A 13,192-nucleotide genomic window follows, 5' to 3' on the forward strand; every position below is an offset into this window, starting at 1 on the left:
TGACTGCAGTGTTCAGTGCAATTCACTACTCCTCAGATAATGAAACAGTCCATGCCCGCATGCAACAAGACCTGGACGACGTTCAGGCTCAGGCTGATAAGTGGCAGGTAACATTCGTGCCACAGAAGTGCCAGGCAATGACTATCTCCAACAAACGAGAGTCTAACCACAGCCCCTTGACATTCAAAGGCATTACCATCGCCCAATTCCCCACCATCAGCATCTTGGAGGTCACCATGGACCAGAAACTTAATACTATGGCAACAAGAGCAGGTCAGAGGCTTGGTATTCTGCGGTGAGTTCTCACCTCCTGACTCCCCAAAGCTTTTCCACCATCTACAAGGCACAAGTAAAGAGTGTGATGGAACACTCTCCACTTGCCTGGATGAGTGCAGCTCCAACAACACTCAAGAAGCTCGACACCATCCAGGACAAAGCAGCCCGCTTGATTGGCACCCCATCTACCACCTTAAACATTCACTCCCTCCACCACCGGCGTACCGTGGCTGCAGCGTGTACTATCTACAAGATGCACAGCAGCAACTCGCCAAGGTTTCTTCGGCAGCACCTCCCAAACCCGCGACCTCTTCCACCAAGAAGGACAAGGGCAGCAGACGCATGGGAACACCACCACCTCCAAGTTCTCCTACAAGTCACACCCCATCCTGACGTAGAAGTACATCGCCATTCCTTCATCGTCACTGGTTCATAATCCTGCAACACCCTCCCTGACAGCACTGTGGGAGTACCTTCATCACACAGACTGCAGCGGTTCAAGGAGGCGGCTCACCGCCACCTTCTCAAGGGCAACTAGAGATAGGCAATAAATGCTGGCCTTGCCAGCGACGCCCACTTCACATAAACGAAAAAAAAAGTTGCCATCAGTTTCAAAGGGGTTCACTATTAATACCCACTGCAAATTCCGGGCCATCGTGTGTCTGTAAATAAAGGCTTATGAGTAACTAAAGACTAGGCTCTAGTGTTCTATCCTTCACCACCTGGCCATCTGACATTTCCATGTATTTTTTGGCACCATGTTATTTTGTTATAAGAGGTAATTTATTTCAATGACCATTAAATAGAGCCAATTTTCAGCCAAGTCACTGACATTAACTGTAAGTGAACTACCTGTACTACAAGACTTCCGCAGAAGAACAGATTGGGGAGGGAGGAAAGAACATGTCAAAAGGGAGCTGATTCAATACAAAGTGGCCTGGGTGCTCAGTGAACAAGAAGGCAATGCAGTCCAAGCTACAGAGTCCAGCGATGTTTGACAAGTCAGGTTAAAATTAACGCTGGGGATTTTGCATCACATGATATTAACTGTGTGACGTTTGCGTGGTTGGGTATATGGCTGTGTGGCAATGTGTCAAAAGAGGAACCAGGCAGAAGAGACCCGAGCTATGGGGTGGTCTTCAACTTCACCTTCGATATTCCCTCCATACTCTTGTGTCCAGAGCTTGTAATGTCCTGAGCTGTAATCCAGTTCAGATCTGTGCCATCCTGTGCAACCAGTTGAAGGAGCACGCACATTGACAGACATGTGGCCAACCTTTAGCCATCTTCAATGGAGAGGACAATTGGGCGGAGTGCCGATGTGCTGTGGTATGTTTAGTGCTGCCGCCCAAAATGTCTTGAGGTCGTGGAAGGTGCTTTATGAAAGGTTAATGAGCAGACTATTCATGTATAGTCAGCACTACAGATGAACCAAAAATTTGGGCCTGTTTTCATTAATTAGAGTATTACGGGGTGATTTGATAGAGGAATTTAGAATTATGAAAGGGTGGGACAGAGTAGATTGAAACTGACTGTATCTAGAGGTTGAGGGATCTAGAACAAGGGGACATAAACCTAATGTTAAATGTAAGAGATTTAGGACAGGAAGCAGGAGAAGTTCTTTTTACACAGTGTGTTGTGAGGCTGTGGAATGCACTATTTGGAATTATATAGAAAGTACAGCACAGAAACAGGCCATTTGGCCCAACTGGTCCATGCTGCTGTTTAAGGAGATCAGAAATTTTGGGCTGGTATTGGGCAGAGTGAGTGGTAAATGGGGCGGGATCTGTTACGTTGGAACTTTTCAGAACCCAATTATCCACCATCTCCTGTCGACGTCTAAAATGCCGAACCCTTGGTGATGTCATTTGTCAAGTCTCGGTCCTTACTACCTCTTCCACACTCAAAAGCAATTGGTCTCACATAAAGCAGCATCCAGGATTCTTCGGCACAGGTACATTTAGAGAGCTAAGCGCACATTTCAAAGCCTTTACAGAAGTTTGGGGGAGGGTGGGCTTTGCACATCCAACTACTTTACCATCTGCCTGCCCATTATTTGCCCTTGTCCAGTCAACTTTCCCTCCATGCCCCCCGGCCCCTTCAGACAGGACAGAATGGGTTTCTGATCAGAGGTTTGACTCTACCTCTGCTTCCTGGGTGAAGAGGAGCAACAGAGGGAGTCCAGGCTGGACAGGCTGTGCCACTAACTTCAACACCCATGGATACAGGCAGAGGTTGTCATCCCTGCACTGTCCGAGTTGCTGTCTTTCAGATGAGATGTTAAAGCGAGGCCCCGATTGCCCTCTCAGGTGGGTGTAAAAGACCCCATGGCACTATTTCAAAGAAGAACAGGTTCAGGCCAAGACTGAAGCATGCATCCCTGAAGATGAACAGATTTTTTTTTCAAAATGGCCCCATACAAAGGGAGTCATGGGTGGCTTTTACATTTTTCAGGGTGTCCAGCTCCCATTCCCTAACTGGCCACTTGTGCCACACTAAATATCTTCTTCTGAAGGTGTGTGACCCCTCCCCCACTTCTCCCAGTGCTAAAGACAGGCTATTTGTGGCCGACCCCGCCCCCCCATGAACTTTGACACGTATACCAGGTTGCATCTATCTGCACATTTTGGGTCCAAGGAATTTTTTGTCTTAACTAATTCTTGATCAACAGAACAATACCCCTGTTCTCATACAGCCTATCTACACTCTGCCATTTTAAACTTATTATAATACAAACTACCAAGACAAATATAAGGCAACTGACATATCGGGCCAGAAATTCGGGTAGGAGGCTTCGCGCGGGCGCAAGCCCCCGACCTGCACTTACATAGTGCGCCTGCCGATGTGCTGTGGGCCCGTGTGGGATTCCGTTCCTGGGCCTCCTCCAGCTGCCGGTGTGCAGTGCTCGCGTATCCCAGGGGTGAAGTTAGTTTTCAGCGTCCCCTGGGATCACGTGGGCCATGGCGAGCCAATCGGAGCAGGGAATCTCCATTCATAGATTTGACAGGAACCTAAGTAAAACTTCAAAACCTAAGTAAAACTGCAAATAAATTAAAATAAATTACGCAGCACGTACTCACCCGTGGGGACCCGAATTTCTGGCCCATGATAATTTTGAACCCTTGTTTGGTAGAGAACAGCTGGTATCAGCAATGGTGAGCAGCACCATTCACCTACAATCTGTGACTACATTGGCACTACCCTGCTGACCACGCTAAGGACACGACCAGAAAATGGGGTTCCATCAGTTGAAGGTTTGGATCTTCACCAGAAACTCTTTGCCTCTTTGCAATCCAATTGCTGAATTGTAAAGATAGAAGCAAAGCCCCAGTCATCAACAAACTAAGGTAGCAGCAGAGGAACAACAGGTCAGTCTTCAAGGTAAGAGTAATAGAGAAAGAGTAGGATATCCTCAGTTAGTTGGATGTACAATATGGTGGATCAGAATTTGAGAATGAGTGTAGTTCCCTCTTGGGGTGCAGGCAATGCTAGACCCCACTGAATGACTATGTGACTCCTTCCTCCAGGGGTAATGCTGCTACAAGGGAATCACTGTCAGGGCGAGGCTGGTTCTGGACCCAAGTGCAGACAGACGAGGCGAGAAGCAGGTATGCAGTCTTAAATGAAAGTACTTTACTAGAATCACACAGGTAAACAGTTACAAACATAGGAGCTCAAGACACACTACCACTAGGCAAATGGCTTGTCAAGACTGAGCACAGAGGGAAGAAACCACAGAACTTAAATACAAGCAAAAACAGGTGAAACCAATAAACCAGATGAAAGGCAGTTAAGTAATAAACACAGGAGAAACTAGTAACAATTAGCAAAGGGAAAAAAAACAAGTGAAGGTGCCATCTAGGGGTTACTGAGGGAACTAACCGGCACCCTCACAGGACCCCCTCCCCTAGGAACGGCTCCTGATGTTCCTCCTGGATGATCAGGGTGGCGACGGCGAAAATCCCTGATGAGTTCAGGATCCAAAATGTCCCGGGCCGGAACCCAGGAATGCTCTTCAGGACCATAACCCTCCCAGTCGACTAGGTATTGAATGCTCCTCCTAACCCAACGACTATCAAGGAGGCGACGGACAGTGTAGGCTTGCTGACCGTCAATCATGCGGGGCGGTGGGGGAGGTCTGGAAGCAGGAACCAAGGGAGTGGTAAGTACCGGCTTGAGGTGAGAGACGTGGAACGTGGGATGTATCTTCATCGACCGAGGAAGGAGGAGCCGGTAGGCCACAGGGTTTACTTTTTCCAAAATCCTAAAAGGTCCGATGAACCGGGGAGCCAACTTGCGGGACTCCACATGGAGCGGAAGATTCCGGGTAGACAGCCAGACCTTCTGTCCAGTCTGGAACCGAGGAGCTGGGCGACGGTGTCGGTCAGCCTGCACTTTCTGCCGAGAAGAAGCGAGCTGCAAGGCGGATCAGACCCTCCTCCAGGTACGGCGGCAGCGTTGGACGAACCCCTGGGCTGCCGGGACTCCTACCTCCCTCTCCTGTTCAGGGAAGAGTGGCAGTTGGAAGCCATATTGACATTTGAAAGGTGAGAGGCCAGTGGAGGAGCTCTGAAGGGTATTGTGCGCGTACTCCGCCCAGACCAGATACTTGCTCCAGGTGGAAGGATGGGAGGACACAAAGCTTCTTAGCACCCTCTCCAGATCTTGGTTGGTTCTCTCAGTCTGGCCGTTAGACTGTGGGTGGAACCCAGAGGAGAGACTGACGGAAGCACCCAGGAGGGAACAAAAAGCCTTCCAGAACCTGGATGAGAACTGGGGACCATGGTCAGAGACGACATCCAGGGGCAAGCCATGGAGGCGGAAGTGATGCTGGACAACCAGCTGGGCAGTCTCTCTGGCAGAGGGAAGCTGGTTCTGGACCCAAGTGCAGACAGACGAGGCGAGAAGCAGGTACACAGTCTTAAATAAAAGTACTTTACTAGAATCACACAGGTAAACAGTTACAAACATAGGAGCTCAAGACAAGCTACCACTAGGCAAATGGCTTGTCAAGACTAAGCACAGAGGGAAGAAACCACAGAACTTAAATACAAGCAAAAACAGGTGAAACCAATAAACCAGATGAAAGGCAGTTAAGTAATAAACACAGGAGAAACTAGTAACAATTAGCAAAGGGAAAAAAATAAGTGAAGGTGCTATCTAGGGGTTACTGAGGGAACTAACCGGCACCCTCACAATCACACTGCCCAGTCAACCATACATGGCCTACTGAGGAAGTCAACAATCGTATCACATTGTGGCTCTCACTCCAACTGTTGCTCTGCACTTTATTGCGAATGTGTGAATGTGTAAGTTTTCCCAGAACATCCCAGCAGTCACCTCTGGGTTAGAGGTGGATACGATGCCTGTCCAGTGGCAGAAAATACATCCTGGGGCCTGGAAGCACCCAGTAACCAGAAAGGCTATTTGTTGCCCTTCCCTCCTCTCCTTAAAGGTGTTGACTCCCTAGTGGGGTACAGTGCCATGGGCACTGGTCTCCCTCCAGTGCCTCACCCAGGTGTCCATTATTGATGTGGTGATCATCGACTGTAGCAGGGTATTTGACTATGTGGGACACCACACCAATGTCCAATCCTGTCTTCCTTCAACAGCCAACCACATGCACTTCCCCTACTTTCCCAAACTTAGAGAACTAGTAAAAACTGACCAAAAGTTTCAAAAAAATCTGACACAGCCCCCAAGAAAGATGAGAACTCCAAAATGTTTTTTAACAACTAATTTGGTGAATTTTCGTGTATTTGGATTCTATGAGCTTGGGCATTGGATTTTCATTTAATATTTTGATGAACGAGGAAGGAAACTTTGTTCAACTTTTTTGCAAATTAGTCCCTATTTCCCTTTGGGAATTGATTACATTTTTATATTTTAAAACTTCTTTTTCTCATCAGCAGCAAAGAATCTATTACTAGGAGGAATGTATCAATGAATTTTACTTTTTCTTTAAAAATTGCTGATTAGATAAATGATGGATTGGAAACAATCCTCATTGGCAGAGGATCATTCCAGTCTGGGTTCCAGGAGGCAAGTCTCATTGGCGTGTATGACTTCTGTTGGCAAAATCTGGCTCTATAATGATAAAGTTTTAATTATTTTGAACCTCTTTTATCCTCTTAGTTTTCCTCCCTCTACTGAGCCTTCCTTTAGCTGAAATGACGACAGTCTCCATGAAATGGTCTTCTCAGCTTTTACACACACTGCTCTGTGTTGACCAAGTTGAATTGTATGAATTGCCGTTCACCAAATGGTGGCAAGTTGCCATAAACATTACCGGCTGCCAGAAAATATCTTGCAGGTTTTTCCCATCATGTTCTGCACCGCACTAACTGTCCGCATTCGCACAGATCAACAACACAAATTAAATCTTAGTCACAGTTTCATTTATTGGTTATTTTAATATTCAATCTCTGATGATATTACAATTACAATTGAAATCTCAGTTTGGAAAATCAGTGTCTGCAGCCATTGTGTTTTATTCTTTTTAACCCATTTTAATCTATTTTTATATCCTTTAGCCTTCCTCCCTCTACTGCGTTTCCCTTCACCAAGATGGTGACTGTCTCGAGAAAATGGACTTTCCCAGGTATTGTCCAAGCTGCTCTGTGTTGGCCAATGAGGGACTCAGAAGGTTTGATGAAGAGCTGGTGCAGCTGACAAGTTACAGGGCAGGGAGGCTCCCAGTGACAGAGGCTGAGATCCGAATGAACGCTCTGGATGGGAGTCCAATCATCTGTCAGCAAAGCTTCAGAACAGCAGAATCAAGCTGATGATCTATTTGACAGACCTGCAGTGGTCGTTGGCCCTTTCTCAGCTGTCACAGATGGAAAGCCTTTCACCTGATGGGGGGCTTTTTGTGAAGAGGCAGCAAGTGAAAGATAGGTCGGCAGAGTGGTTTTATTACACAATCTGTGGGCTGGATTGTATATTTTTTACACCATGATTACCATAAAAAGAGTATAAATCACATGCTCAGAGTGCACTGAAGCGTATGGCATCTCCAGCTATAATGTTTTGCATGCATTGCTGTTAAAAGACCCGAAACACATGATGATCATAATAAAACACATTGTTCATATATATTTGGAGATCAGTGTCCGTCTATCTACCCAATTTACTAGATTACATAAGAACATCCTGGGGGTGATTTTAAACTTACCCACTTGGCAGAAACTGGGCTAAGCTGCTCGCCCAAAATGGGCGGGGTCCTCACTGACACACATCTGATGATGTCATCGGGCCCTGGCTGCGATGTCAACTCTGGCCTGAGCGGTGGAAGCCGCTGCAGCTTTTCCAACAGGCCGAAGCAGCTCTGAACAGAACCAGGATGTCAAAGGGTAAGTGATTTACTTTCCTTTGTGCAGGAAAGCCCCGCCCGGCACCAAATGGAAAGTTTAGGCCTCCCCTGCCCCAGATTTCCCATGTTCCCACTTCCATCCCCCGGGATCCTCCCAGAACCTCCCCCAACGCACCTACCTGAACGCCGTACGGGCGGGAAGTGGACTGGCGGCACGATAATGAGGTTCAGGATTGAAATACCCTCGGGCCCGATATCTGCAGCAATGGGTGAGTTTCCCACTCCCCTCGCCACTCACCCACCCAAAACCCATCTGGAGTTAAAACCGGGCCCATGTAATGTATATTATTGTTTAAAAATAGTTCCTGTAATTCATAAACAACTATTGTGGTTCTGGCCCATTGGCTCAATTAACTCTAATTCCACAAAACCCACATTATTTTGTTTCTTTCCACACATAGCAAAAGGTCTAAGGAAAGGTATAAGGATAACAAATTGTGTTTGGTTAGTGCACCAGTGGTGTCAATATTCTTGAATGAAGCACAGGAATTTAAAATAATTACAATAAGATTATCATTTGAAAATTATACACACGAGTAAAATGCTCATTCGAAAGAACGTGCCAGCAGACTATAATAAGTGAAGCGAGTACCCGACCAAATCTGCTCATAGATCAGAGAGTATTACCGCATCCTTCAAATGCTTAGTTTTAGCTGGGAAAGTCAGCGTTGCCTAGACAGAAAGGCGTAATTCACAAAGAGCACTTAGATATTCTTCATTGCTACGATCAAACTCCAAGGCCTTTTCAAAGCACTCAATAGCTTTGAACTTCTTCCCATCCAGCTGGTGCATGAACCCAAGAACGCCAAAGGCCTCACTATCTCTTGGATTACTGCGAAGTCGTTTTTCTGCTATCTTCTCCAAGTTTTCGCGACACCTTTTCCGTTCTATCGAGTCATATTTGACTTTCAGTCCTTCCAGAAAATGGGTGATGGCCTTTGATTCAGATAATTTGTGATTCAGATCAAATAACCCAGCCTGTAAACAAATTGCCTGCTTATTTTCTGGACGAATACCTTCTAATTTCAGTAGATTGCTGTAGATCTCCTCTGCTGGGGGATATTCACTGTTTGATGAACAGATTTCTGCAAAATCCAGTTGTGGCTTAATCGATGTCAGTGGGCGGTGCTCAAATGCCTTTCCAAAATGGTATTTGCATTTATTGATCAACTCATCTTTCTGTTGAAAGGCAGGATTGTGAGGGTCTTTGCTGCCTGGATTGTAGTTCAGTTGCTGTAGTTTTTTTCTGTAACACAGACCTATTTGGTGGTGTAAGAAGGTAGAGTTTGGGGTAATTTCTAATGCTTTCTTCAACAGCCCCACAGCTTTTTCCACATTTCCTTCTCTTCTCAAAAATTTTGCAGCATAACGTGTTACATATGGAAGGCCAGGGGACTTCTGCAATGCTTGTTCAACTAATGTGAGAGCTTCCTCCTTTTGATTGAACTCTTGTAGTTTTAGAGCCAACTGCACCATGGCTCCAGAGTCATCTGGATCAAGCTCCAGCACACGTCGCCACTGCTTCATTGATTGACTGCATTCACGGCTCTCTGAGGTACCAGAAAACCCTTCCAGACGAAACAGAACAGTCGCATAACCAACATTCCATTCAGTGTTATCAGGATCTTCCTCCAGAGCCTTCTCAAAACATTCCTTTGCCTCTTCATAGTATTGAGCAGCAGAACTCAACAGTGACCAACCCTTCTCCCCATATACTTCAGCTATCAGTGCTGTATACCGAGAGCCATTAGTAAATCGTTTACAGATCATCTCCAGCTTGTCGAGGTAGGACTGGGCCTCTGTCAGTTGTCCCATGTGATAATATACCCAGGCATAGTTTCCATAGGTGATGATACTTCTTCTTTCAAATTCATGTTCATGATTCTCTCTCAGAATCTTTTCAGCTTCCTTTAAGTTTTGAATTGCCTCTTCACAGTTGCCTTGCAGACAGTTTACAAAAGCGAGATGGTTGTAAGATTTAGCTTGATATTTCACACCAGCCTGTATTGAATCTTGCATTCTTTGCTTCATGTTGTCCAAGTCAATGTTTTCTTTCTGTGGGCCCCACGTGAAGTGACATTGAAGCTGATCGAGCTTCTCTTTCAACAAATCCTTCTGTGTGTTGCTGCAAGAGAACAAAATTCATCAAAATTCATCTCAGACTAGCTGAGACTTGCCCTCCCCTCCGGTTTGTTTAACTAAGGCCTTCTCTCGACTTCTGGATCCATTGACCATAAAAATTCTGTTCACACAATAAAAACCAATGCAAAAGCAAAGGGTGTGTCTGCTAAATCTTGGCTGTACTTTATAAGATCCCAGAGGGACCCTGGTTCCAAATGGTTCGAGGTTAACCCGTATTAGGGAAGTGATTTAACTTTATTGAACACATGCAAAACTTAATACATTACAGAATTCGAGCAGCAGTTTAAAGAAAATAATTGAGACTTATATTACCCCGTTATCCTCTGGGTCGAAGCTGCACCGTGAGTAAGCTGCACCCTGTGTCTCTTGTCTCTCATCTCTCTTCGTCTCCTGGGTGTCTCCTTGATTCTACCTGAAATCTTCTACTCTTTCTGAACTCTTCTACTCTTTCTGAAATCTTCTACCCACTGTGGCTGTAATGATTCCCTTACTATGCCCTTACTCTCTTTCAAAACCTTTGGAGTCCTCCTGAACCAATCAGTGGTTTACACCCAAAACCCTAACTCCAATCATAAAGATGCACCTTTATCTACGCAGGTTCTGCTGTTATGACACCCTTAGATCATCTGTTTTTGACCATCAAGACTTATATCTGGGGTGGTTATGGCAACATAAAAGGAAATGTCTCCATAGTGTAGAGATATGGCATCCTTGCTGTTCCTGTGAAAGGTCTATGATTTTAATTAACTGCAGACATCATAACATTTCAGCAGAGTGGCAGTTACACCTGACCTTGTTTCCCAGACTAGTTGTACTCTGTCGCATCCATACTGTTGGCGAATATCCAACTTTCACCCACAGCTTCCTATTTGACCAGAGCAATCCTTTTTCTCGCCCCAGGCTGTCTGGTTACAGCTCACTCACAGACTTTTAATTATAAGCAAAAGGGTTACAGGTTATCATTGCATACAATTGATGATTACAAACTTCTACATTTAATTCTTACACATGATTATAAATGCATTACTGATGATTAAAAGATACTGATGATTATAAGATATTAAAACAAATATTCTAAAAAAGTCCACTAATCTGGGATAATCTTACAATTTACACCGGTCTCCTTCATGCTGGCTGATGTACTAGCTCCTGGCCATTTAGTCTTCTCACCCAATGCACAGCAACACCTCAACCACCCCCAGCCCCAATGATATGAACAGGATCATTGATTGAAGTACTCAGTCTGCCCTTTGGTCCACTCATTACACCTCCTTCTCATTCTTGTATTCCATTCCAAAATGGGAGTCCCCTCACTAAAAAGGCCAGTGCTAATTTTAAACACTCTCCCTCTCATATTGGCAGTCCAAGTAACTCTCTGCTGAACAGGATCACCAACCTGATCCTCCACAGGGACCCTGCTGACTGTGAGCCAGATCATTCCCCACTCCAACATGTAGAAGGAGAACCTATCCTTAGAGCAGAAAAGAAGGCCCATCACAAAGGTATCCTCAGGATTCTGAAAGACCATGTTTCATGAACTGACTCTTACACTGCTGAAAACCTTCCACCATGCCAACCTCCAGGTGAGATGTTAAACCAAGGCAGCATCTGCCTGTTCCAGTGGTTCAGGTGGACGCTAAAGATTCTATCGCACTATTTGAAGAAAAGCAGGGAGTTGTACTTTCCAACATTCTCCACTCAAGCAACACCACCAAAAACAGATTGGGTGGTCTTTCATCTCGTTGCTATTTTTGGGAACTTGCTGTGTGCTGAGCTTCTGAGCATATATCCTCTCCATCGCAAACACCGTCTGCATCCACCTCTGTAACACTGCCTGATTCACCGCTGCCTCAGCCCAGCTGCTGCTGAAACCTTATCCATGCTTTTTTCACCACCAGACTTGATTACTCCAATCCTTTCCTGGCCAGCTTCCCATCCTCTACCCTTCATAAACTTCAGCTCATCTAAAAATCTACTAGCTGCACCAAGTCCTGCTCACCCATCCTTGTGTTTGCTGACCTACATTGGGGCCCGGTCCACCAATATCACAAATTTAAAATTCTCATCCTGGTGTTCAATTCTCTTCATGGCCCCACCCTCCCTATCTCCATAACCTCCTTCAGCCCTGAAACCCACCGAGAATTCTGCGTTCCTCTAAATCTGGCGATGTGTTCATCTCCCACTTCACGTCAATATACTTCATCTCCCAGCTATCCCAGCTCATTCTTGCACTCTACTCCGCCTGCCTCTTGTTCATGTTGGCACTCGTCTCCCTTCCCCCCTCAATCCAAGCTGTCATTCTTACCCCTGCCCCATTTCATGGTGGCTTTCCTCCCTTTACTGCTCAGTTCAAACTGGTACACCTCTCCTTTTCCTCCAATTCATGCGAGTTCTCTTCTCCCCCCCACCACCCATTCTCAATTTAAGTAAGCACTTTTCCTTCTCCTACTCACTTTAAGCTGGCACTCTCCTCCTGCATTTCATGATAAGTTCATCCCCCATCCCAGTTCACGCTGTACTCTCCCTTTGCTTTATAGTTCAGATTGCTTTAGTTTGGATATATGAAAGTGCTGAAAATCACTGTTTTACATTAGTAGATCCCTTCTAGATTCCCATGGAACACAAAATAAAATTTTCTTTCTTCAAACTCTGCAGACGGCCTGAGGGCACTTACAGAATACGCCTGTCCACGACAGTATAAAATTCAAGTTTAACTTTGTAATTTCAACAAAGCCCGAGTAAACTAATTATTACCTGATATAATATTATAAACAGATCTGCCTTTGCCTCATGTCTTCTGACTATCACCAGTCTTGGTGCAGCAGTATACCCTTATCTGAGTCCTCACTGTGAACAAATAATCTCAGCTCTCTGCATTTCACCTGTTTTGGAATGTGTGCAACTTCATTTGTGAAAACAAGCTCATTGTTCAATAGTCTACACGTAAATTTAAATACAGGAGGAATTCCAATGATCTTTACCTCATAATGCTGATCGGATGGAAAACGCGTTGAATTCCTTTTTCAGCTTCAACTGTACTTTCAATGGTGAGTTGATCGAGAAGAGTGTTTGTTGTGTTGGTTACCAGCTCATTTATACTGTCCAGCCAGTTAGTGCTATGAATCTGTTCCTGAATGTGAATAGGAACTAAACATACGAAGCGAAACTAAGAACCAATTGGGGAAAAATTCAGTTGGTTGCACCTCCCGTTAGCACCTTAAGAGGGCGCTGATGGGGTGCAAAGCAACTCGCGCCCGGGCGCAGCGATTTTTGCGCCGCTCGCGAAATTAACCCGACATTTTGCGGTGGCCCTATACAATATCGGCCGATCTCCTGCGCACGCAGATCTTGATGTCATTCGAGAGTGCAACGCCCTTGTGACGCCCCGGAACGGAAATTGAG

The 13,192-nt window shown here is 45.5% G+C and overlaps 1 protein-coding gene across 2 annotated transcripts; it reads right to left on the reverse strand.

Annotated features, from left to right (window-relative positions):
* Positions 1–3,887: 3,887 nt before the first annotated feature.
* On the reverse strand, positions 3,888–12,909 carry LOC147113596 (interferon-induced protein with tetratricopeptide repeats 5-like). 2 transcript variants are annotated; one of them, XM_085994841.1, is made up of 3 exons: positions 12,772–12,909; positions 10,583–10,717; positions 3,888–9,773 (listed from the first exon to the last, which is right to left on the reverse strand). In XM_085994841.1, exon 3 carries the CDS (start codon positions 9,677–9,679, stop codon positions 8,321–8,323), a length of 1,359 nt encoding a protein of 452 aa, XP_085850967.1. In that variant the 5' UTR covers positions 9,680–9,773; positions 10,583–10,717; positions 12,772–12,909; the 3' UTR covers positions 3,888–8,320. The 2 variants fall into 2 exon arrangements, with proteins under 2 accessions (XP_085850967.1, XP_085850966.1); XM_085994840.1 differs by lacking the exon at positions 10,583–10,717.
* Positions 12,910–13,192: the final 283 nt, after the last annotated feature.

Source organism: Somniosus microcephalus, chromosome 8 (assembly GCF_052327205.1).
Source record: "Somniosus microcephalus isolate GS21.2 chromosome 8, FLI_Smic_1.0, whole genome shotgun sequence".
In the NCBI taxonomy this organism is placed as follows: Eukaryota; Metazoa; Chordata; class Chondrichthyes; order Squaliformes; family Somniosidae; genus Somniosus; species Somniosus microcephalus.